This window comes from Podarcis gaigeae (genome assembly GCF_964106915.1).
Source record: "Podarcis gaigeae genome assembly, chromosome: 12".
Taxonomy (NCBI): Eukaryota; Metazoa; Chordata; class Lepidosauria; order Squamata; family Lacertidae; genus Podarcis; species Podarcis gaigeae.
In genome coordinates, this window is record NC_139688.1 from 56,679,286 (window position 1) to 56,705,188 (window position 25,903).

The 25,903-nt window shown below is 43.7% G+C and overlaps 1 protein-coding gene and 1 long non-coding RNA gene across 4 annotated transcripts; both read left to right on the top strand.

Moving 5' to 3' along the window:
• Positions 1-405: 405 nt before the first annotated feature.
• Positions 406-25,394, top strand: STARD3NL (STARD3 N-terminal like). 3 transcript variants are annotated; one of them, XM_083706417.1, is made up of 9 exons: positions 472-712; positions 8,230-8,526; positions 12,426-12,503; positions 13,372-13,449; positions 14,822-14,875; positions 14,980-15,097; positions 15,983-16,081; positions 24,070-24,145; positions 24,920-25,394. In XM_083706417.1, exons 2-8 carry the CDS (start codon positions 8,302-8,304, stop codon positions 24,120-24,122), a joined length of 705 nt encoding a protein of 234 aa, XP_083562543.1. In that variant the 5' UTR covers positions 472-712; positions 8,230-8,301; the 3' UTR covers positions 24,123-24,145; positions 24,920-25,394. The 3 variants fall into 3 exon arrangements, with proteins under 3 accessions (XP_083562545.1, XP_083562543.1, XP_083562544.1); XM_083706419.1 differs by lacking the exon at positions 14,822-14,875 and having other exon boundaries at positions 406-496; XM_083706418.1 differs by lacking the exon at positions 14,822-14,875 and having other exon boundaries at positions 516-712.
• Positions 16,900-21,942, top strand: LOC310828708. The gene is made up of 2 exons (XR_014557077.1): positions 16,900-18,054; positions 20,756-21,942. It is a non-coding gene; the product is annotated as an uncharacterized lncRNA (long non-coding RNA).
• Positions 25,395-25,903: the final 509 nt, after the last annotated feature.

A 25,903-nucleotide genomic window follows, 5' to 3' on the forward strand; every position in this document is an offset into this window, starting at 1 on the left:
TACCAGTTATGGTTTCGTTTCTGTTCCTGTTCTGCATTTTTTTATTATGTACTTTTATGCTGTGAGCCCTGAGATCTTCCTATGAAGGGCGGATACAAATTCAAAAATAAATGACAGGGCAACCAGTTGACCATCCAATATAGACACGGTCTATGATGGTGGAGAAAGCCTGCGGCCCTCCTCCAGATGCCGTTGGGACTCCAACTCCCATCAGCCCCCGCCAGCAAAGTCCACGCGGAGGGCATGCTGGGAGTCTGTCAACATTCGGAGCCCTCAGGCGGCCCCGCCCGGAGGCTGCGTTTTTCCGAAGGCAGGCGCCGCCTGCGTCACACAGACCCTTTGTAGGCCCCGCCCACCCCCGGCTGCTGCCCGCCAACCAACCGGCTCCCACCCATCCGCTGAGAGCGACCGTTGGCCGCGAAGGCCCCGCCCCCTGGCTCGCCGGGCGGAACAGAGGCGCGAGCCCCGCCCACTTCCCTCGGGTGCTCGGGCTGAGGTAAATTCGCCGCTGCGCGCGCACCCGCCCCCCTCTCCGCCTCAGAATCCAGGCCCGCTTTGCCGTTGCTAAGGGAGGTGGCCGCTCGTCGCCTCGCCTCTGCCCGCCCTCTGGAGCGGCCGGGGCGGGGCGGGAGGAGCCGCCCGAGGCGGGGCTTCCTCCGCCAGCCTGACCCTCCCTCCCCACCACGGCCAGGAGCGAGAGCGGCGCGTCCTGGTAAGGAGCCCTCAGCCCCGCGTCCTGCGCGACGCCGGAGCCCCCTCACCGCCTCCAGGCGCCGGCGATGAGGCCCGTTCGCCCCGCCCGGCCTTCCTTCGCGGTCGCTTTGGTGTCCTTTCCTCACCCCCCACCCCCACCCACCCGCGTTACCGAAGTTAAATTTCACGGGTCACGTCCCTTCTCCCTCTTTCGGTTTCCCTTCCTCTTTCCTGTCGCCAGTGGAGCCACCGACCCCGCCCCATGCTTAACCTCTCCCGGTGTCGCTCGGCCTCGTGCCCCCCCATCCCACCACAGCCCCTTCCCCCCTCGTCTCCCCTCCCCCCGCGTGGGAAGGGGCTTGGATGGACCGATGGGCTTGACTTGTACTCCGCTGTAGATGAGCTTGTGCCCAAAGCAGATTACAGAGCACTGGAAATGCAAACACACAAAATACAGAATGTGTCGTTAAATTCCCAGCATCCCACTGCTTTAAGGATCTGGGTTTTGTGAGTTGTCGCAATTAATGGGGTTAATAGCAGAATTGCCTCTGTGTCTTGAATTCAGCCAGCAGACGCTGCGGAAATTAGTCATTTGTAACTTGGCTGAGAGATGTTTTGCTTGAAGAGAATGATGGTTTTTAACTGCCTATTTTAAAACTTTGTATCATCCAAACGTGATTATCTTGATGATTTTGGATCTTTTCTAAGGGCTGTTTGACACATTGAATGGAGTGTAGAAACCACCAATCTAATGCAGATCACTGATGGGGATTCCTGTATGAAACATGAGTTTGATGTGCTCATACTTTGTTTTTTTTTTTTATTACAGTGGTACCTCGGGTTAAGAACTTAATTTGTTCTGGAGGTCCGTTCTTAACCTGAAACTGTTCTTAACCTTTAGGTAATGGGGCCTCCCACTGCTGTCATGCGATTTCTGTTCTCATCCTGAAGCAAAATTCTTAACCCGAGGTATCTGTAACCTGAGGTACCATTGTACTTCTTAAAATATAACTGCTTGAAGTCTTACAAATGAGGTTGCACTTCACGCTTTACAGAGCAATCCTGATCCCCAGCTAGGAAGGTGCGTGGTGAAGTAGGAGATTGTCCTGTGCATCTGAAGCCCATGCATCACTTGCACCAACCATGGCAGAAAGTGGGGACTGGATTTATTTTACATTGTGCTAGGCTAGCTCCAGGCTGCTGCAGTTGAGGGCCCCCAAGGATCCAATGCCAGTGGTAGTAGCTTCCTGCACACTGGGGGCTTCTGCAGTGGTGTCCTTTAACCCCTGCTAGGGCAGAGGACAGCAGAAATTGACAGAGGAGTTATTATGATGTCACCTCCATCATAGCAACCCCCACCAATAGCAAGAATTAGGGTTTAGAACTGTTCTGTCAGTCTGCCTAATTTTATCTTTTTTGATCCCCAGAGGAGTAAGGATAAGAGTTGCTTCCAAGTAGTGTCAAAAGTAAAATTGCACAGTAAATTATTCTGTTGCTTAAGGGCATGAAAGATGTATTAGACAATGTTTTTATCTTTCAAGGCACTCCCAACCCTAATAGTCCATGACTCATCTGTCCTCAGTAGTGTATGTAAACATGTATATCTGCTTAGTGAAATAAGTAGGTCAATCTGAATCTGAAAAATTTCCACATATTTATAAATAGATAAGATCATGTCTAAAGTATGGTGTTCTGAGGTTGCAGTCTGTCTGTCAGACTTGTATTTGAGAGATGGATAGAGACGTGCAATTACTTCATGGTGATGGACTGTTACTTCTTTGAATGGAAGAATTGTTGTAGTAACGTGTGATACTTATGCAGTATGGTGATGTGGCAGCAGGTGTTTTCTGAGACTAGTTAAATTGGGAAAAGACCAATACCTAGCTAAAGTTGGGAGGAGAGTGGAGTAGAATCTGATGCTGAAAAAGTACAGGCTTTTAACATTCTTCATTGTAAAACTATGTACCAAATTACATATGACTGAATTTTATAGCACAGCCTCAGTAGCCTGGTCTGCATGTAATGTTAACCCATATTTAATGGTTAACTATAGTTTAACATGAGTTAGCACTATCCACTGAAAGTCCCCACTTTGCTCCTTCCCTTTTATGTACCAAGAGCAGCAAACTGAAGTGCTTGGTTTGTCATTTTTGTGCAAACCTGGACTTGTGACTTACTTCCCCTGCCCCCGGCAAACAAATGATGTGGGTAAGCCAAGGACAAACATTTTCTACTGTTTGTAGTTTGTCTAAACAGACACTCTAAATAGATGACTCTTGATGGCCCTGTGGAAATGAGCCAGTTATAATGCTAGACTGTTCTTCCCAAGAGGTTGTTCTTTAGACTGCTGAAGAAGAACACTTGCCAAACATTTTGTACTGATCGCGGAACATTTAATGGTTGCAGAACAGAGTGCAGGGTCATAAATGTTGACCTCAGAACATGATACCATATGTTTCGCTCCATAAGACGCACCTGACCATAAGACATACCTAGGTTTTAGGGGGGGAAATGCAGGGGGGGGGGATTCTTTAAAGGGAGCGCTGAGCAGAGCCTGTATGCATCCCAGACTCTTCTCAGCACGCCCTTTAAAGAGCCGCGTGGAGCGTGTATGTGGCGCTTGCAAGCTTTTCCCCGAGGAGGGAGAAGGGCAGCTCTTCACTGACGGGCTGCCCTTCTCCCTCCTCGGGGAAAAGCCCCCAAGATAGCCCCACACTCCGCGCGGCTCTTGGGGGCTTTTCTGGGAGGTAGGGGAAGGGACTGAGGGGCTATCCCAGAAGCCAGAACAGCAAGAGGGAGCACTGCGCAGCGATCCCTCTTGCTGTTCTGGCTTCTGGGATAGCTGTTCAGCCTGCATTCACTCCATAAGACGCACACACATTTACTCTTACTTTTTAGGAGGGAAAAAGTGTCTTATAGAGCGAAAAATACAGTACGTTTTATATGGGAGACTTCATGAGAAAATTGTTTTTCAAAAACCCTGTTGTGTATGTGTATTAACGTGCTGCTCTTTTAGTTGGTTGAATGTGGTGTTTTATAGATAGTATATTATCTTACTCAACTTGTAAACCTTTTTGATTATCACAAATAGATTTTTAAATTTTATTTAAATTGAAGGAGGAAATAGGGACATTTTATTATGAGTACTACAATGGTACCTTGGTTCCTGAATGGCTTCTTTGTCAAACAGATCGGCTCCTGAACACCGCAAACCCAGAAGTAAATGTTCTGGTTTGTGAACGTTTTTCAGAAGCCAAACATCTGACATGGCTTTTGAGTGCAAGAAGCTCCTGCACCCAATCGGAAGCTGTCGCTTGGTTTTCGAACAGTTTCAGGAGTCGAACGGACACATGGAACGGATTAAGTTTGAGAACCAAGGTACCACTGTAGTTGGAAAGCTGTCATTTATGCCAAAGCAGGTTTTGAAAAGGAATTTGAAGGAAGAGAGGTGGTGCCATGTAGGTATTCAGTTACTGAATTCCAGCTTAAGGGCTGAGTAGAGAACTGGCAGAAGGTGGTAGAAAAAGTATCTTGATAGGTTACAGCGACAATCCTATGCACATTTTCCTGAGGGTATGTGTCAGGATTTACTTTGAATTCGAATAAACATGCAAATCACTCCTCCAGCTTTGTCATACTTGGTAGAAACAAAGATAGGCCACTAATTTCCATTATATATGTGGAAAACAGACTGAGATAAATGGCATGCCCAGTAAGATTATGAGTGAGTTTGGATATTAATGTTAGTGACATAAAGAAGACAAATAATTCATGTCAGCAAGCAAAATATAGGCACAGCATTTCAGTATTGTCAGGACTGCCGCTAGGTCCCAGCTCACAGAGGACCAACGCCCAGTGGATATTATATACAAAAGTCTTTATTGAAGTTTAGTTTCCATTTCCAAGCTCTGGGCGCGCAGGCCCACGTCTTAACGCTAGACCGGCTAAGTCCCCTCTGACTCACTGCTCCACCCACACCAGTTTAAGATTCTAGCCCGGCTCCACCTCTTGCGCTGCTCTTTCCTGCGTTGGGTCCTTCTGCCCTCTGGGGTTCCCTCCTTCCTGGACTCCTCTGACGCGGAGCCTCCTGAGTCTTGCCCCTCCCTCCGGCGGGCTTTAGGACCTGGCTCCCTTCCCGGGCTCCCCGCTGTGCCGCGCTCCTGTACATTTGAACTTGGCGCGCGCGCCCAGCCGGTGACTTTCCTTCTGACCGTTTCCCCGCTTCCTGATGTGGGTGTTGCCAAACCTGACTCCTCTCCTCCCTCTGGTGGTGAGGACACTGGTCCCGACTCCTGGGACTCCCCCTCCCCACTGCGCTCTGGTGGAGACGCTGGCCCTGATCTCCAGCTGCTGCTCAGGGACTCCCCGCTGGCCCCTCCCTCTTGAGGTTTCTCCCTTGGAATCTCCCTTGCTCTGGCCACCGGCGCTCCCTTCTGTGAGTCCTCCGATTCGCTAGAGAGGCTTGTGGAATAACTCTGGCCACTGTCACTGCCTGCGCCCCCCTCGTACTCCTCCTCCTCACTCTCCATTTGCTCCCCCTCCTGTGTCTCTCCTTCTGAACCCCTGACAAGTATGTTAGAAGATTCCTAAATACTTGAAGTTCTTTTCTTTACATTTGGGATTAGTGATGAGTTGACAGTGCAAATGTACTCTCTGCTTATAATGTAAACAGCATACTTTATTACACACTTGACTTGATGATGCTGTAAGCATTCTTGATAATAGAGATTAGTTGTATCTTCCAACTTTTCCAATGTATACCAATTGGGAGAGGAGTATATCTTTAATAATGGTATGTATTTTTGTTGTTTTTACTTACATAAAACAACTAGTTAAATAGTTGTCTGTTTAGTAAAAATGTTTGTGTATAAAAATGTTTCTGATTCCACATGCTGACCTATATAATTTACTTCTCTCTCCATTTACTTCCCACCAGCATTGGATTCATTCTCTTTAGTTCATTAACACTCTAGCCTATTACCACCCCTCTCTGGCTTCACTCTGTTTTATTTTTAAATTGCAGAAAACCCTTAGATATCTAGAGAATAAGGCACCTGATTTTTTTCTAGTCTGGTATATAGTAAAATCTATCTAGTGACTTGACAGTAACTACTGGTATGATTTTCTTCCTTCTCTATGGATCCATTTTCATAATAAGCAATAAGAAATTAAAATACTGTCACCTAATTTAGGTATTATGCTTAGGTATCAAGTTTTGGGCAATTAATTTTCCAGTGCTTTATTTTTGTGTGGAAAGTTTTCTATTTGCTAGTTATTTAGTAACAATGAATGGATGGCAACTGCAAATACAATAATAGGCAAGGTTGGTATTCAATGGTTTTAGCTCTGTTTATAAATACAGGGGAAATAAACACGCTAAATTAGATCACTCTCTAGTGCATCTGAAAATTTCCCAATGCTAACTGAATTTTTAGACTATAAATAAGTGAGAAAACCCACATGGCTGCATTTCCCCCCAAACTGTTAATATGTAACTTGGCAAACGTAGTAGCATGTGGAAAGTAGTGTTTCTTCTGTAGTCTTTTTGTTAGTGGTGTTTGAGTCTCTTGGAATAAGAAGGAAATAATTAATTTTTGGTTCCCTCAGGTCTGTTTATATATGATGGTTGCATTAATACAATAAACATGAATCAATATTGAACTTCAAGAATGAATTAATCTCCACTCATTTTCAAATGTGAAAATACATAATGAACTGGAAAATGCTATTCTCATATCTCACCTATCTGCAAGTGAGACACCAGGAAAGGTATGCAGCTGAGTATCAAGACACATCCCAGTAGCTATGGAACGTCATGAATCTAGGCAATGAGGCTTAGCTACCCACTTGGTAACTCTGCTGTCCTTTAATACTTATCACCTGCACTATATTGGTATGTCCAGATGAATGAGGAAGTTAGTGCAAAATATTGAATAGTCCTTCCTTGAATAGGAAATTGTATGCACAGCACTTCAAAATACTCTAGCACTGGCGTGCCAAAACATGCTATTGTTTTTCTCTTGTTTTGGCTTCATTGCTGTTTCTTCCACCTTTATTCTTATCCATCAGGATGCTAAGATTCCACATTGCAGGCAGCAAAATCGAGCACAAAGTTCCGACCAGTTTGCACTAAAATGACACAAAGTTGTACGTTCCGCCTATTGTGATCTATTGTGGCTTTCAGATTGCTGTAGTTTCTGGTTCTGCAGGCCTGGCAAGGTCCAGATTAACAGAAGGTTCTATCTTCAACTGGAAAATATATTTAAAAAATAGACTTCCAGTATTGTACAGGCTGGATATGAGAAACAATGTCATTGAGCAGTTATGTCAGAGGTGCAGTTATTTTGTCTGTTCTTACACTATGTATGAAAAATTAAACATTGTTTCCCTGAAGTTGTAATGATCGCACTGGGGAAAAAAGCATAAAAATAATATTTTGTTCCATACAAGAATGCCAAGTTGTCCTGCAACAAAATGTTGCAGTGCACTCCCAGCTCCTAACAGGAGTGCTGTTTATTTCAGCTGCCAACCCTGAACCTGGGAGTGTTTTGTTTTTTTTCAAAAAAAAAATTTGGTGCACAGTTTTCTGTTACTTGTGCATACTTAGAGGATACTGTGAACTGGTATAGGGACTAAAAAAATATTCTTTCCCTTCTTTGTTGCTTTTCAAATAGTTTTTTGATCCTCCTCTTATCTGCAATAAAACAGTGCACTACAGACATACCTCATGTTGCGTCCGCTTCAGGTTACGTCTTTTCAAGTTGCGCCCTGTGGCAACCCAGAAGTACTGCAACAGTTACTTCCGGGTTTCGCCACTCGCGCAGAAGTGCTAAATCGCGCCGCACGCGCAGACGCAGCACTTCTGAATGTGAACGCTTCGAGTTGCAGGCATGCCTCCGGGATGGATTACGTCTGCAACTCGAGGTTCCACTGTACGTTGGACTGTTGTCAGTCCCTCTTTCATAGTCAAGTTTCCCCAGCCTGCACTATGAGTGTAATATTAATGGTATTGAAGTGGCATTTTAAAAATGTTTTAAAACTCTTAATTATTTTGGGAGATTAAATAAAACTTGAGTTAGAAATGGTTGCTGCCTTTTGGTGTGTGTGAGGGGGAACGTGAACACAGTGATGTACAACCAGAGCTACACTAGAATCCTTGATTTCTCTAGGCAGCGAAAATTCTATCCTGGAGGAGGCAAAACTGCTCAGTTTGGATCAAGAAGTTACTTCTCTGGATAATAAATTACTTTAGCATTTTCTTCTGTGCTCTCCAGTGTTCTGTAGGTTGTAGAAGTTCATGGTGCCATTTTTCCAGCATTAATTCCCCCCCCCCAATCTGCAGTCTTATAGGCTTCTTCATATTTAGGTTGTCCCCCAAGAATGCAGAACTTCCTCCCCACCTTATATTTGCCTGGCAACATGTCACTCATTTGAGCTCACTTTTATTAAGTCGTGATGTGTTTACATGATCAAGTAGGGCTTCTTTATTAATAATGGTCATGTTGACATGACTAATTGTGGAATTTTCTTTTCTAGAGAAATCTCGTATATGGATAAGCCTGATAGTGATGTTGAAACTGGAAAAAAGCTGCTGTAACCAAAGACAGGATGAGTCGGCTGTTAGACGATCAAGAAAATGCCCATGGCAGCAGTCTGAGCTCTCATCCTTCTTTACGGGATGTTCATTCCATCAACCCAGCACAGCTAATGGCAAGAATTGAGTCTTATGAAAGCAGAGAGAAAAAAGGCATATCTGATGTCCGAAGGACTTTCTGTTTGTTTGTTACCTTTGACCTCTTGTTTATAACCTTGCTGTGGATAATAGAGTTAAATGTGAGTGTCTTTCAAACTGTATTTCTGACAAAAGGTTGGATCCAGAATAGTAAGCTTCTCTAGTCTTTGCTAAATTAGTATCTTGAAACTGAATTTTATTTATGAGTTGTAACAAACAAAATGAACCAGTTCAGCAGTGTAAGATTGCACTGAATTTTTCAATCATTTCTGGAAGGTATTTCACTCTCAGTTCAGATGAGTAAGAATGTCCAGAATAATAAATAAGAACATTTTGCATTTGACTATGAAATATAATTGAAACAGTAATGTTAAGATGCAGATTACATCATGGCTTACCAGTTTTGTGCCCAGTGCTTTTTTTCTAAAAAAATGTTTAGGGGTACACTCATTTTCGTACCCATATTGAAATACTGCCCCTCAATGAGGCCAAACTTAGATTCACAAAATGTTTAGTGGTATGCATACCCAGCACGCCCTCCCCCCCACAAAAAAGCACTGGTTGTGCCCAAAGAGGTCTTCTCTGGCAACCACAGAATCCCTCCCCTGAAATTATGCTTGAACAAAGTATTCTATTTTACCCAATTGAAGGGCTTCCTTCATGTGTACTATCGGGTGTAAAGCTGGGGATTTGTGTGGTGACTGGGACTGATGGGAATTGTAGTCCCAAACAGCTGGGGATAACAGGTTGGGGAAGGCTTGTCTAAACTGTAGAATAAACATTTTCCAACAGCCTTTGATGTTGACAGAATGGCCTGGATCCAACAAATTGTGAGCAGAAAAAGGCTTTTGCACCTTGCCCCTGAAAAGTGAGGCTGGAAGGTTAGAGGGACTTATGGGAAAAGAGTGAACAGATTAGATACGGAGGAGGAGGTTGGCATGAATTGCAGCTACAGATCACCTGTGTAAGCAGAGATGGCTTCAGTTTGTGCTAGGTTCCGTTTGGGTACAACCTGCATTACTACCTTCTGTATAAGTGCTCAAGTAGGCAGGTACTCCACCATGTTCCTACATATCAGAGTTTTCATCAGGGAGCCACCATGATGCCAGAATTTTATGAATTTCTGTTCTGTAAACTCTCTTGGATTATAGATTCAGGTAGGTAGCCGTGTTGTTCTGACACAGTCAAAATAAATTTAAAAAATAAAAAAATTGTCCAGTAGCACCTTAGAGACCAACTAAGTTTGTTCTGGGTATAAGCTTTTGTGTGCATCTGAAGAAGTGTGCATGCACATGAAAGTTTATACCCAGAACAAACTTAGTTGGTCTCTAAGGTGCTGCTGGCCAATTTTTAATTTTTATTTATTTCTCTTGGATTAGTTGGCTATAAATCTGTAGCCTTTATAACCAGTGCTGCTTTGTAAGAGCCTAGTAATTTAAATGTTGGGTACGCAGTAGGCCAACTGCTCATACAAGAGCATGGTGTGTTTGTGAATAATTGAAAATTTGGCTTCGTAACCAACCTAAAGGTAAAGGGACCTCTGACTATTAGGTCCAGTGGTGGCCAACTCTGGGGTTGCGGCGCTCATCTCGCTTTACTGGCCGAGGGAGCTGGCGTACAGCTTCCGGGTCATGTGGCCAGCATGACTAAGCTGCTTCTGGCGAACCAGAGCAGCGTACGGAAACACCGTTTACCTTCCCGCCAGAGTGGTACCTATTTATCTACTTGCACTTTGACGTGCTTTCGAACTGCTAGGTTGGCAGGAGCAGGGATCGAGCAACGGGAGCTTACCCCATCACGGGGATTCGAACCGCCGACCTTCTGATCAGCAAGTCCTAGGCTCTGTGGTTTAACCCACAGCGCCACCCGCGTCCCATAACCAGCCTACTCATTTGATAAAAATATGCAAGGAGTATTGGAAAAGGCTCTTTATTTATTTACCTAGGTAAGAAAGAGCTGTGGAAGAAGTTTGATTTTGTCTGTGAACAACACTAGGGTTTTTTTTATATGAGAACTTTCAGCCAGTTAGCTTGTTATACCTGTACATGTATTAAAGCAAATATACTAAGGGAGCATTGAATCTTTCTACATAGTTTGTAGCAATTAAGCCAATCCATACTTTGTTATTAAATCTAAACAAGGGGCCAATCTGTGGGTTTGGGGCACTCTGAAGTAGGAATGCATTGCAGGGTGGGGGAGTTCAGTTTCCCCCTCTGTGCTGTTTTCCTGATTAAAAATGCTCTCCTTTCTCCTTCTTTGGGCACACAGACATTTTCTCTAATGGAGCAAAAAGCAGGGGAAATGTTAAAAGAATGAATGACATCTGATACCCCCACCTTACAGTCTCATAAATTCTGATCATAGAACTCCAGCATCCCATCTAACATTTGGTTCTGGATTAAAACAGTTTAGCAAAGTATTTATAGTGAATATAAAGTTCCAGGAATGCATTTACCAGCTAGTAATCTTACTTGGTGTTTCTGTAGTGTTTTAGAGTACATCTCATACATTCTCTGTCATCTTAATAACAACCAAACTGACAGGGCTATGGTGTTATCATTGTTTGGTAGAAGTAGCTAAGGCTGAGAAAGTGGCTCACCTAAAGCCACCTCCTGAGTTGCTGGCTGAGGGGAAATTGGAATGTGGACTTCTGCTTGCATGGTTAGCACTGTATTACACTGGCTCAGAGGACTGGATATATCTTGGGGGGCTGCTTCAGCATGTATAATTCCATTGTAATTCTCCCCCCCTTTTTTTTTTACAAATTGGAAAATGGTATTGCTTCCTTTAAACTTTACTTTTTACCTAATTCATAAATTATTAAAGACAAAACACTTTTCTGCTAAAATTGGAATAAATTTGACACATACAAAGTGAAAAATCCTTAGGTCCGTTTCCTGTTAAAAAAGGTAAAGGTACCCCTGCCCGTACGGGCCAGTCTTGACAGACTCTGGGGTTGTGCGCCCATCTCACTCAAGACGCCAGGGGCCAGCGCTGTCCGGAGACACTTCCGGGTCACGTGGCCAGCGTGACATCGCTGCTCTGGCGAGCCAGAGCCGCACACGGAAACGCTGTTTACCTTCCCGCTGGTAAGCGGTCCCTATTTATCTACTTGCACCCGGAGGTGCTTTCAAACTGCTAGGTTGGCAGGCGCTGGGACCGAGCAGCGGGAGCGCACCCCGCCGCAGGGATTCGAACCGCCGACCTTTCGATCGGCAAGTCCTAGGCGCTGAGGCTTTAACCCACAGCGCCACCTGCGTTTCCTGTTAATGACTTCTAATTGCATGTTCCAGTGGTAGCTGGCAAGTGATCTTTATTTTACATTGTGATAAGTTTCTGTTCACAGTAGTTGATTTTTGGTGGAAGTCTTTAACTGCTTTGTTAATGCATCTGGTTACACAACAAGTCTGTATTCACTTGCATGGCTGTAAATTGCCATAATTAAGAGAATGGTGGTGGAAGTGGTGAATTGCGTTTTTTACATGACAGGCCTTTCCTTCTTTCTGATAAAGCAAAGCACTAATGTTTGTGACCCTTGCATATGAGATTCAGCCTTGGATCTCTAGTATGATTGAAGTTAAAATGCCAGGGTGGGCGTATTCCGGGGGTGATTTGTGCTGCTCAAACAGTAGTCTGCTTGATCAAAAAGGGTAATGGAACTGTGAACTTGTATTCACATTTGCAGCTCTTATTCCATGGAAGTAAAAATCTTGTTGCAGTTTTTCTTTGCATGAAAATGGAGCTGTGACTCATGTGTTTGTGGCTCCCATCTTACATTGCTCCTGTGAGTAGACTGCTTGCACGAGTCTCTTTGGTTTTATTCTCAACTCAGTTCTGCTATGTTGTTAGGACCCAAGTGATTTATTGTATGTATGTTTTGAATTGCTTTGTACCATGTGGTTTTGGTTTTTGAAAAGGAGAACCACAGAACTCTGCTGAAGTGCTTTCAAAAATTGAAAATTAATTATGTTAATAGCTTGATCAATTCTGTTTTCTGTAGGTAAATGGAGGCATTGAGAAAACATTAGAAAAAGAAGTCCTCCAGTATGACTACCATTCTTCGTACTTTGATATCTTCGTAAGTATTTGCTTCCTGTGTCTTAATTCTGTTTTACAGTGGTACCTCGGGTTACATATGCTTCAGGTTACATACGCTTCAGGTTACAGACTCCGATAACCCAGAAATAGTACCTCAGGTTAAGAACTTTGCTTCAGGATGAGAACAGAAATCGTGCTCTGGCAGTGCGGCGGCAGCGGGAGGCCCCATTAGCTAAAGTGGTGCTTCAGGTTAAGAACAGTTTCTGGTTAAGAACAGACCTCCAGAACGAATTAAGTTATTAACCTGAGGTACCACTGTGTTGTACCAATTATCATGTAAAGTAGTCTTGTGAAACTTGCCTGAATTGGATACCTAAAATTGTTTCTAAGAGTGGACAGGATATTTGTCAATTACACTCTCAGAATTTTCTTATTCTTAATGAAGTTTCTATCCGCTTGAAGAAGAAACTCTGCTCAGCTGTATTGCTCAAATGCAGTTCCAGTGACTTCATGAAAGTGAAAGGAGGAGAACTGTAAAATCAGTGTGTCACACAGAAAATGTTTGTTGTCTAGATTGTGAAGAAATCACTTACAGCAGTACCTCTGGTTAAGTACTTAATTCGTTCCGGAGGTCCGTTCTTAACCTGAAACTGTTCTTAACCTGAAGCACCACTTTAGCTAATGGGGCCACCTGCTGCTGCTGCGCCACCGGAGCACAATTTCTGTTCTCATCCTGAAGCAAAATTCTTAACCCGAGGCACTATTTCTGGGTTAGTGGAGTCTGTAACCTGAAGGGTATGTAACACAAGGTACCACTGTATATAATTTTAGTTTCTGATTATTATTATTTTGTTCCTTTAAAAAAATGACCTTAATGCCTTTTTCTCTCCCTTCTCCTTCCTGTATAGCTCCTGGCAGTCTTTCGGTTTATGATTTTGATACTTGCATATGCATTGTGTAGACTTCAACACTGGTGGGCAATAGCTGTAAGTAGTAGACTTCAAATTAAGTTTAAAAGTTGGAAGATTTTGAAAAATGGTATTTAAATGATATGGTGTGTGAGATGTAGCTCTAGTGTTCAACTTGCATTTGCACTAGCTAACAAAAATATTTCCACTTGCATAACTCTTAAAGGTAAAGGGACCCCTGACCATTAGGTCCAGTCGTGACCGACTCTGGGGTTGCGACGCTCATCTCACTTTATTGGCCGAGGGAGCCAGCGTACAGCTTCCAGCCGTTTACCTTCCCGCTGGAGCGGTACCTATCTATCTACTTGCACTTTGACGTGCTTTCGAACTGCTAGGTTGGCAGGAGCAGGGACCGAGCAACGGGAGCTCACCCCGTCACGGGGATTCGAACCACCGACCTTCTGATCAGCAGGTCCTAAGCTCTGTGTTTTAACCCACAGCGCCACCCACGTCCCTTTGCATAACTCTTACAATGTGCAAATTCATGTCAGTGGAGAAGGGACTTACGTAGCCATGAATACCAGTTATGTGCAAGATAGGCATCAACTTTGCCCAACTCTTTGTGTTAAAGATTTGTTTTATGAGGAATTGGAAGAGAAATTGTATGCTTGTGTTGTTTGGATTGGTTGGATTTACTTTCACAAGGTGGGAATGCGTATAGTATATTGCAGATTGCACATGCTTTCAAATGGTGAGCAAAGTTCTGTGGGTGTCCTGTGGATGCAAATTCCTCTGTGGGAAAATCAGAAGTATAGAAAGTATTTTTTAATCCTTGACCAGTACCATTTACAACACAATCCAAACACAAGATCTGGCAGAATGAGCAAGTTTAGAGTAGGAAGCTCTTGTGCTGAGCTGGGACTCAGTTGAGGCTATGCTTACTTAAATTCCCGCATCCCAACTCAGCTGGGGCTCAGCTGTTAGAACTTAAGCTGGAGGAAGCTGCAAAAACGTGACACTGGGGGTGCAATGAGGAGAGACTTTTCTAAAACTTTCAGCTCAGTCATTTGACATAGCAACCTGGTGGAGCGTAACACTGGCAAAAATGATGTTGTAATTCAAAGTATTTTAAAGGCCTGTTTCTCTTCTGCTAGGCTTGGGCTGACTCAGCTGGCAGTAGTCCTACCCCTGAATGGAGCTTGTAGTAGGAGAAATTTAAACCGTCTGAATTTAAGTCAGAGTAAATTCTACCAGCTTCCTATACTTAGTAGGATTGCTCTGCCCATTTATTAAACACCCTGTGGCCATAACATTAGCAAACAGTGAGATTGCTAAATATTGCTTAGAGCTTAATGAGGACAATTGTAGTTATGTGGTTAACTGTTATGGCGTCGTGCTATGGGTTGCAAAAGTAATTTGTTGCTTTCATAACTCTTAATATTTCTTTCAGTTTACAACAGCAGTAACCAGTGCCTTTTTATTAGCAAAAGTAATTCTGTCCAAGGTATGGATTATAACAGTGAATTCTAATTTATATCATGTAACTGTTTTGTTGTGAGATGTTTTGACATAACTTGTTCTCTCTCCTCTTCATGTATCCCCTTTAAGCTATTAACTCAAGGGGCTTTTGGCTATGTATTGCCCATCATATCTTTCATTCTTGCCTGGATTGAAACCTGGTTCCTAGACTTCAAAGTTTTACCACAAGAAGCAGAAGAAGGAAACAGTAAGTTTCTTTGCAGTGCAGTTAGCAGTTGCCCCAGGAAGCGTATTTACTGTATAAACAGAAGGAATTTCAAGTACACAATATTCTTACATAGGACTTGGGGGAGAGTGATGTTGTGGTATCCACAGAATAAAATTGTTATAATGACTTTCCCTGAAATACATTCACACAAGAAGGACATTTAAAGATTACTGCTGTTACTGCTCTTTTTAAGGGCTGTGCACTGAATTCAGGTGAGACCCAAATCCCAAACCAAATTGGACTGAATCCAAAGGGATTCAGGCCTTGGATGAGTTGGGTTGAGATAGTCACATATCACTGTGAGTCAGATTAGATGACTTAGGGATCCAGCGCTGTCAGGGTATCAGGCATAAAGAAGAGACAAGGCATGGCATTTTCCATGAAAAGGCTGAGATCTACCTGACCTCCAATTGTGTCTTCCCAGGAGAAGGTAGGAGCCTGATTCCACCTGACTCTCCTTCCTGCCGTACACCCTACTCTGAAGGGATTGGTGCCTCCACTTAACGGCTTTTGTGCGGCAGCAACAATCTTGTGCGGTGCAAGGTGTTCCTTTGTAGGGTGGCTTCCCTGCAGATAACTAACTTGCAAAGCAGCACCTCACAGGATTGAAGCATCCTTTGGAATCAGAAGCTACTTGCAAAGGGCCACCCTGTAGAATTGATCCCCCATTAAAATAACCAAAGCCCCAATTAAACATTAGCCATTGCCTCCAAACTAATTCGGGACCCGTATCTCAGAGTGGGTTGGCCTGATCCCCCCCCCCCCACTGGAGCCACGGAGGGACTGTGCACAGCCCTAGCTTTTAAAAGCTGGACACTTCCTTTGAAAGATACTGTAGTCATGGATGCTTTCGTTTCCTTTCAGGACTACTGTTGGTGCAGGATGCCTCTGAACGAGCTGCTCTTATTCACTCGGGACTCCCCTCTGATGGGCAGTTCTATTCCCCACCTGAATCTGAAGCAGGTACTGAGGTTTTTCATCAGATCAAGATAATGCATGGCACTTTGGGGATTGATTTTGTTCAGATTTCAATTGTCTCATTCTTTTTTACTACAGTAGTACCTTGGTTTACGAACTTAATCTGTTCCAGAAGTCCGTTCTTAAACCAAGGCGTGATTTCTTATAGCAGCAGGGTACTCAATTTAGAAATAGAACACACTCAGCAGGAAGCGAAACATGTTCTTATTCCAAGGCAAAGTTCAGAAACCAAAACACCTACTTCTGGGTTTGCAGCGTTCTTAATCCAAGTTGTTCATAAACTAAGATGTTCTTAAACCAAGGTTCCACTGTATAAATATTAAATATTGTAGTCAAAAAAGCTTGAAGGCCTGCGGTCAGAATAAGTTAATTTAAAAGTTGGCACCTGCATTTATTTATGATATTTGTACAGTATCCTGCATTTCAACTAGCCATTACAATACTAGTTCAGTAAAATATCCAAAAATCCACAACCATAATAAAATACTGAACTAGAGTCAGTAATGATTAAAGCAAAATCTATAAGGTCTAGAAAAATTATCTGACATCTACTGGGATCAAGTGCTAATACTGGATTCAAGTACTTTTGCACAAAATGCATAGTTAAACTGTCTATTTGCAGGCACAGAATGTAATGATATATTTAAAAGGGAATTAAAGACAGATTTACTGAGGGAAAGTATGGCTCCAAGTAGAGATGTAAAATTTCCGGAAATTTTGAAGCCATGAGAAAAAAATGTGTGGTCGTCCCCCCCCCCATTTTTTTCCAGAAAAAAATTGGAAATTTTGGAAAAAGAAAAAATAGTTCAGTGTGGAGTAGTTTTACAAATTGTGTGAAACACAGTGATATAAAAGTACTATGCTTGCATTAAAACCGGCAACCACCCTCCTTTCCCTCAAAAGCAACAAAAAAAAGAAACCATCAACATAAATAATAATCAGATTTGCCCCTTAGCACCAACAGCAAATAAAGTTAAGATCCACCTCAATATTTAAGCTCCATAGAAGATCTACCTTTTGAGTAGTGCTTTAAAAAACCCAAACAGAAGACAAAACATATATATGCAGTTTATTCTCTCTCATTTTCTGAACTACTATCATTTTCCATTTCTTCTTCCTCTTCCTCTTTGTTATTTTTCTCATGGACGTCTAAAAAAAAACAGCTTTGGGGGAAAACGGGGAAAACCTGTTTTTTTCTGGGGCTTTTCTAGGCCTTCCCATCTCTACTTGAGGACAGCCGGGGTACAGCATAAGGCAAATTTTTTGCATGCCAGGCCCAGATGGAACCAACATCCAGTTACTGAATAGTATGTTGCACTAGGGCTCCAACTCTGTTTGAAAGGAAAAGGTGTGTGTGTGTTTTTAAAATTGAATTTGTTATTATATGTTATAAACCACATGATGGTAAGAGATCTTTCTAAACAGTATACAAAAATATAGAACACAACATTAAAATGATTGATAAAACACAGTTAAAAGCAGGTATTTTAGAGTATTCAAAAGATGATTAAAGTCAACAGTGGTTAAAAGGAAGTAAATTGCATGCAGCTTCTACGTGTTCAGATGGGCTGGCCCTAACGAAAACGTTTTGAGCAGTTACTGGGAAGAGTACAGTGAGATCACCTGCCTGGTGTCAGTTGGCAGGGAGCTCCAAAGTGCGGGTGCTGGAAGGCCTGAAAAAAACAAAACAGAAAAATGGGGGGGGGGAGGTTTTTTCCCCATTTTCCCCCAAAGCCATTTTTAAAGGAAAAATTAGGGGGGAAATAGTGTGTGGAATATTTGAAGTATATCAAACTTCTTTTTTCAATTTTTCTGGGAAAAAACGGCTTTGGGAAAAGGGGGAAAACCTGGTCCCACCCTCATTTTTTTCTGGGGTTTTTTCCCAGGCCTTCCCATCTCTATTCCTGCCCCGAAGGGCTTACAATCTTTAATTTGACACAGGGAGGGAACAGAGGAAGGTTGAAGTCTAGGATGTATCCTGAGTCCTGCTGCGAGACATAATGAGCCAGCGTCTGTGAGTTTAGACTTTGGGATTCCCAGACATTTCCCATCTGTAACATCTTCCTCCCTTTTTGCAATAGGGTAATTAAGGTCATTCTATTAGAATTCCCAAGTGAATGTCAAGCAGGGAGGGAGGGGGGAAGAGAGAGTGGAATTCTGGTGGAAACGGAAGGTTGGAGGAGGCTTAGAAAGAGAGTGAATGTTGGGTTGGTAGGTTGTTGAGAGTCGGTTGAGAGCGGTGTGTTCTAGAAGAGGGGGGCACTTGGTGGGGACGTGAAGCTGGGCTGGGCTCTTCATGATCAATAGTAGGATCAAGTGTGCCCATCAGTGATCATGAGAAGGAATTCTGAAGGTAGGAGCAGCTCCGAGGCCCAGAGATGATGAGTGGCATAGAAACATTATTATTATTATTATTGTCACCCTTCACTGGTGCATGTGGCTTGGCTCCCTGGCTTGACTTGTCCACAGATGTTGAGAGCTTGGCAGGTCCTCAGCTGTGGTCCCCAGATTATATTTTCTGTTGTGAATATCTGGTTGCTTACAAGGTTGAACCATATGGCCTTCCCATGCCTCTATTCTCTTTAAGGCTGCTGTCAGAGCTGCCTCTAGGTCCCAGCTCACAGAGGACCAACGGCAGGTTGATGTAATGTACAAAAGTCTTTATTGAAGTTTAGTTTCCATTTCAACGCCAGAGCGTGCAGCCCTACGTCTTAGACCTTAGATCGGCGAAGTCCCGTCTGCATCACCTCCCCTTCCGCACCAGTTTAAGATCCTAGCCCTGCTCCACCTTCTGTGCTGATCTCTCCTCCTCTGGGTCCTCCTGCCCACCGGGACATTGCCCTTTCTGGACTCCTCCGACGCTGAGTCGCTTAGCTCCTCCCCCTGCCTCCGCCGGGCTTTAGGACCCGGTTCCCAATCCTCATTCTCTGCTGTCCCACGCTCCTGTACATTTGAACTTGTTTCTCGCGCCAACCCAGTGACCTTTCTCCTAACCGTTACACTGCTTCTATCACTGCTTCCCTCTTCCGTGACACTGGCCGGATCTGACCTCCCCTCCGTTGCCTGACTCTCTGATGGAGGCGTGGTCAGCTCTGCCTCGTCTCCTCTCCCTGGTGGGGAAAGCACTGGCCCCGATACCTGGGACTCTTCCCCCCCACTCTGCTCTGGTGGGGAAGCTGGTCCTGATTTCCAACTACTGCTCTGGGAGTCCATGCTGCCCCCTTGCTCCTGGGGTGTTCCCCTTGGGAACCCCCTGCCCCTGGCCGCTGGCGCCCCCTTTTGTGAATCTTCCGATTCGCTGGAGAGGCTCATGGAATCCCTCGGACCACTGTCCCCTCCTACGCTCCCCTCGGATTCCTCCCCCTCGCTCTCCATCTCCCCTCTTCCCTGTGCCTCTGCTCCTGAGCCCCTGACAGCTGCGTTCACATCCCACCTTGAAATCACAGGGTCGTTCCAGTGGCAACATACACACTCATTGATCCTAAACACGTTCTAGATCTTTTTAAAGAGAATTTCCCAAAGTTTCAGGATCTTGCCCCTGTGTGGAAGGGGTTTTAACAGGAAGGTGAGTATACATTAGTTGAAATTTATCCCTCCAGATACCCACAAATGTGAGCCGAACAGAGTTTTAAAATCCCCTCTTTAGCAGCAAAACCAAAACCTTAGGAGTTAGGCTGCGAAACCTTGTTTGGAGCAAGTTCACTTCAGAAAGAATCAGGCAGCAAGCTGAGAAGTTTAAAAATACGCCTAATTTATTATCATGCATTGATTCACAGCAACAGTAGCGGTAAAAACTATGCAGGCAAAATACTGTTCTGGATTTGCAGGGGACACCCCTAAACCTGGAGATTACTAAATGGTAGAGTTTTGAGGATTTGAAGTATTGGAGGGAAGATTGGAGGTCAGTGGGAAAGTGCAGGCTCCAATTTCTTTCCAAGCCAGGGTCTCACCTGGGATAGAGAGAGGAACAGGCCAAAAGGGGCTGATGGCCCATCGGAAAGCCAGGGAGAGAGGCCTTGGACTCCAGGGCTGCCCTGCTGTGGAGAACTTCCGTCAGATGCGGATTCCCTCCATGCAGACGGAAAGTGGCAATAGGAGAATAAAGCATATTTCTTGGAGCTACGACCACCTCAGCTGTGTCTCCGTTCTCCCAAGGAACACGGACCCTGGGTGAGTGCCTGGACCCCCCTGGCGTTGGTTATGTAAATGTCAGTTTTGTTTGGCAGCACCCAACTTTTATAACAAAACTGACATTTACATAACCAACGCCAGGCACATGCGGAAGAGGCATGTCTGCATCTAACACGGGTCCGAGGAAGAGGGGGGGGGCATGAAGTGCAATATGATCCTTACTCTCCAGGAGAACAGGGAAAAGGACCTCACACAGAGCCCTCGCTGCCAATTGCATTTCTAAGGTCCAAGCCCCTGCCTGTCAGCAATGCAGCTCTGTGGACTTAGCCCCTATGGATAGTGTGTACACAGCTTTGGCTTTAAGGGAAAGGCCTCTAGCGGACTTCAGCTTGCACAGGGCAGGAGCGTAGCAAGATTTATTTTGTGTTATTTCTTTGCACCATCACTGCGTGTGACCCTTGAGAAAGAGGTTCCTGCCCCAAGGGGGCTTACAATCTTTAATTTGACACAGGGAGGGAACAGAGGAAGGTTGAGGTCCAGGGTCCTGCATCCTGCTGCGAGACATAAGCCAGGGTCTCTGAGTTTAGACTTTGGGATTCTCAGACATTTCCTATCTGTATCCTCTTCCTCTGCTTTTATTTTCCTTTCTGTCTCATAGCTCCTAAGACAGGTAGGCTGCAAAGGCTCCTGTGGCTCCGCAAAATGAAAGAAGGGGAGGACGCCACGTGTAAAAATGGTATATTGGAAGTTGTGGTATGTTAATTCCATGCGGAATCCATTCCCCTCATGTGCCAGGAGATTGTGGCGCCAACCTGAGCGAAACAGGACTGGGGTGGGGGGGAGAGGCCCGTCTTGCTCCAGCCCCTCGTCTCCTTACTTTTGAGCCCAGGGGTTAGGCCATCGTGTGCCCAGGCAGGAGCAGCGAGCGTCAGCAGCCAGTGGTGACATGGGCATGGGCAGCAGGGCAGTAGTGGTTGTTCAAAGGCTATATAGTGGTACCTTGGTTTGCATACGTCTTGGTTTGCATACGTTTTGGATTACAAACACATCAAACCTGAAAGTGCGTGTCCCGGTTTGCAACCTTTTTTTGTATTACAACCCTTTTTTTTGGATTACGAATAATTTTTTTTTCTTGGGTTACAACCTGTTTTGGTTTACAAACATACCAACGGAATGGATTATGGTTGTAAACTAAGGTACCACTGTATATTTTACTTTCAGTATTAAGAGCAGCATGCCTCTGAACAAGAAAGAATCATGCCTTGCTCATGGGTTTCCTATAGCCACCTGATTTGTTGCTATGGGAAACAGGACGCTGGACTGGATAGGTTTTGGAATAACACTGTCAGTTATGTTTTCAAATCCTTTAGTATGCAGAGTGAGCAGCATTTAGCTAGTGCATCTTGGTTAGAGAGTAAATTTTACTTGTTGGGAGCTTGCGCGCGCACACATACATACACGGAGAGAGATACTTGTAGGTAAGAAAATAATAAAGTTGTTTATTGTTGCATCAAACAGTTTCTGGTTCTAGTCTAACTAGTCTAGGGAAGAACAAGGCAGCCATGCTTGCTCCTTTGTTCTCTTAGAGCAGGCCTGTCCAACTGGCCGATTGTGATCTGCTGGTCGATTGCAGGCTGCTCCTCATCAATCCTGGTTGATCGCATGATCTTCAGCAATCAACCAAACAAAAACAAAGTTTGATGAAGCCTCCCCCCCCCCCCGAAAAGCTCAATAACTCTGGTCAATCCAATGGGTAGATCACTGCCAGTTTATTTATAGTGGGAGTAGATTGCAGTCTCTTGGAAGTCAGACACCCCTGTCTTAGAGGATAGGTTAAAGATGATCTCTCATCTTGATGTCTGAGAGAAAAGCGTGAGAAGAAAGTTAACAGGGTGCAAGTCTAAACAAGTTTTAAAAGGTTTGCAAAGCAGTCTGCTGCCTCTGTGTTCTGCCTTATTCATATGTATGTATGTTAAATAGGTGATATTGGCTGTATGACTGTCAGTAGTGAATGTCAGTAATACAGTGAAATTTGGATTGTGTGAGGAATTGTGAGGAAATAGAATTGGAATTAATTTTCTTTTAGCTCCATCTAGTGGTGAGCAAAGACAGTGATGAGCATTAGGATCTTGGGAGCTTCAGTTACCGCAGGGGTAGGGGACGCAGTTATGCTGAAACAAATCAGAGATCATTATTTTGTAGCTGTCATTCTGACTTTGAAGAAACAATATTTTTTCTAAACGCTATTTGGTGTACAGAAGAACTGGAGGTGATTTTCTCTGTATGACAATATAATTATTGCAGATACATAACTTGATGCTTCCATAGATTTTAAGGGAATTATTTAACCACTCTCCCGCAAGAGAGGTCATTGTTCCATACTTGGGGGCTGGATGTAGATACCTATTATCATTCTGAACATATAGTCAGTTCAGTATTCTGCCTTGTACTGAGTTTAGCCATTGGTCCATTTATCTCATGAATGTCAGTGACTGCAAGGTCTCAAGCTGAGATCCTGTTACTCTTTTACTGTAGATGTCAGTATTCAGCATGTAAAAGATTTATAATACTGCTGAGCCATGTCCTTCCTCATCCACTAGTAGAAAAATCATCCAGTATATTAGGGATATTTTTAAAAAACTATGTTTGCCCTATTCCAGAAACTAGAATGCCTTTACCATGTCCATCTTAATTTATATGTTCATAATTCCAGGGAACCCAAATACTCACATGACCTGCCTTATAAAATCTAAACTTTTGCATTTGAAAATCAGTTATGCTACTGCATGGCCAGCTTTTGATTTAGGGTGCTGCAGGTACAATATATATCAGTCCAACTCTCTTGCTTTTTTATTTCACCATATATTTCATGAGAATTGTGTCTTGGTTTCCAATGAGAGGCTGGTGCCAGGATATATTTTTGAGGCTTCATAAAGTTTGTGCCAGTGATGTTTCGAGAGAGCTGCTGTTTATGCATTCAGATGGGTCTTTCAAAGAACCAGAGATTTGCTTTCAAACCAATCATAGTGGTGAGCACTTTCACTGTCTGGTAGGGATAAGGAAAGAATCCTTAACACAATACCAGGGTTTTTGCTGTAGCGGGCTTCTGCAGTACAGTGGTGCCTCGCAAGACAAAAAGAATCTGTTCCGCGAGTCTCTTCGTCTTGCGGTTTTTTCGTCTTGCGAAGCAAGCCCATTAGCGGCTTAGCGGGCTTAGCGGATCAGCTGATAAGCGGCTTAGCGGATCAGCTGTTAAGCGACTTAGGGGATCAGCTGTTAAGCGGCTTAGCGGGTCAGCTGTTAAGCTGTTAAGCGGCTTAGCGGATCAGCTGATAAGCGGCTTAGCGGCTTGGGGAAAAGGGGGGGGGAGGAAAAAACCCCCGCAGGAACTCGCAAGACATTTTTGTCTTGGGAAGCAAGCCCATAGGAAATTCGTTTTGCGAAGCACCTCCAAAACGGAAAACCCTTTCGTCTAGCGGGTTTTCCGTCTTGCGAGGCATTCGTCTTGCGGGGCACCACTGTATCTCACTAATAGGTTCTTTTTCTTTGTTGTGCACATTCCGTAAGGAAGGGGGAAGGAGCGGGGAGGCCGTCAGCAAAGTGGTGCGGCTCCCCCTCCCCAGAGCAGAGCCCGGGAGCGCGGGGGAATGGTACCCATAGGATTTTCTTCATTTGCCATGTATGGCTGTGAGTGCCTGTGGTATTTTTTTTTTCTTTTTTTCCTCTTGAATTTTAAAGGTGAGGCTTATATTCAGGCCAATACGGTATTTCCCCATGATGATGTAAAAAATTATCATTATGAGCTTCATTTTGCATTATAACTTTTTATTTGGGTTTTTAAGGATCTGATGAAGAATCTGAAGAAAAACAGGACAGTGAAAAACCTGTGGTATAGCAAATGTGACAAAAACATTATAGGTAAGTTCTTACATTTGAAGTACTGGGTCAACAGTTTGTCCACAATTTAGCAGCTGTAACCTGCATGTTCTCCTGCCCCATGCTGTATTATTTATACAATTGGCTTGAAGATTAGACTAAAGATTGCTAAACCCCAAATACTACTAACAGTGGTACCTTGGGTTACATACGCTTCAGGTTACAGACGTTTCAAGTTACAGAAATAGTACCTCGGGTTAAGAAATTTGCTTCAGGATGAGAACAGAAATTGTGTGGTGGCCGCGGCACGAGGCCCCATTAGCTAAAGTGGTGCTTCAGGTTAAGAATGGACCTCCGGAACGAATTAAGTACGTAACCAGAGGTACCACTGTACAGAACAAATTTTCACTGTAGCATTTTGTTTCTGTGCACTTTACTTGCCCTAGAATCATAGAATCATAGAGTTGGAAGAGACCACAAGGGCCATCGAGTCCAACCCCCTGCCAAGCCCCCTGTTGAGTAAGACAATAAATTTGTCTTATATTAAAGACATAGATACAGGTTGTGAGGTTAGGTACAAGATACAGCTGGGTATTGTGTAACTTCATAATTAAGCAGCAGATAAACCTGCTCTTGGCTGTACAGTTTCAGCCAGTGGTTGAATGTTCCTCTATCCAGCAAGCCCCTGTGCAGAGAAAACAGGTGTGGCTGAGAAAAGGTTAGGGTTAACCTGCTCCTTAACTCCAGTTTCTAAGTGTGTGGGTGTTTCAGTTTTGCTGGCTGTCTTGCATTTGAATGTTTGGCTTTCTATTTCAGAGTGAAAACCGGAATGTGGAATTACTCAGAATTTGCTACTCTTGGAACTGTAATGATGATGACGACTATGTTTCACTTATTATCGGAACTCATAGCAGAAACATTTATTTATTTATTTATCAAGGGAAACTATCCCTGGGCTCTGTTAATACCTCACCGATTCTGTATATCATATGAGAGAATGACTGAATCATGCCTAATAGGAAAAAGTGCTTGCGTGTAATGTATCAATGATGCTTGATGATGCCCATTTTCTAATGACCAGGAAGCCACTGGGGAATGGTGTTCTTGTGAATCTAACCTATAGATGTAATAGTATATGAAGTAATACTTTATGATGAAAGTCTCGTCTAATGAAGAAGTGGATTCACAAAATTGTTAATGTCGTCCATTTTACTTTTTAATTTTTAACTCTTTTTTTAAAAAAAGATGGAGATAAGCGCTCCTTGTAAATTAAAGGAACACATTAATAAGATGTGTTTGTGTGGTGTACCTTCTCAACATGTGAGAGAAAGCATTGCCTCCTCTTATAGAACTATAAACTATTACGTTAATGTAAGGTTTTGATCTCTTGTGCCTACTGATAAAATGGAAACAGCAGGCTTAGTGCTGCCAGTTTCTAAGCCATATGGATTGCTTTGGCCTTGTTTTTAAAAATGTAAATGCCAGGTGATGCAGTTTACATTCTGAAAATTAGAGACTTGTGGTGAAACTTTATCCATATGTTTTCTAAGTAGGGCTGGTTATTTGAAACAGTGGGTCACATGAATGGCTGTGTACATTGTCCAGTACAAAAATACTTTCTGGTTAGAGCAGACAATGGGATAAAGTGTCTCTGCTTGGTTGGTGTGGGATTCAGCATCTTGCCTAGAGCTTGTAGATTAAAGAAGCTAAGTGGGGAAAGGTATTGCCAAGGTCTTTTTAATTTTCAGTAGGAGCTGCTCTTGTGATTTTCTTACCCCATGTTCTGGAAGTAGCCTAGAA

Coding starts and splice junctions, on each gene's coding strand:
- STARD3NL (XM_083706417.1), top strand. CDS start 8,302: ATGAGTCGGCTGTTAGACGATCAAGAAAATGCCCATGGCAGCAGTCTG. Junction 8,527..12,425: donor TGTGGATAATAGAGTTAAAT/GTGAGTGTCTTT, acceptor TGTTTTCTGTAG/GTAAATGGAGGCATTGAGAA. Junction 13,450..14,821: donor AACACTGGTGGGCAATAGCT/GTAAGTAGTAGA, acceptor TATTTCTTTCAG/TTTACAACAGCAGTAACCAG.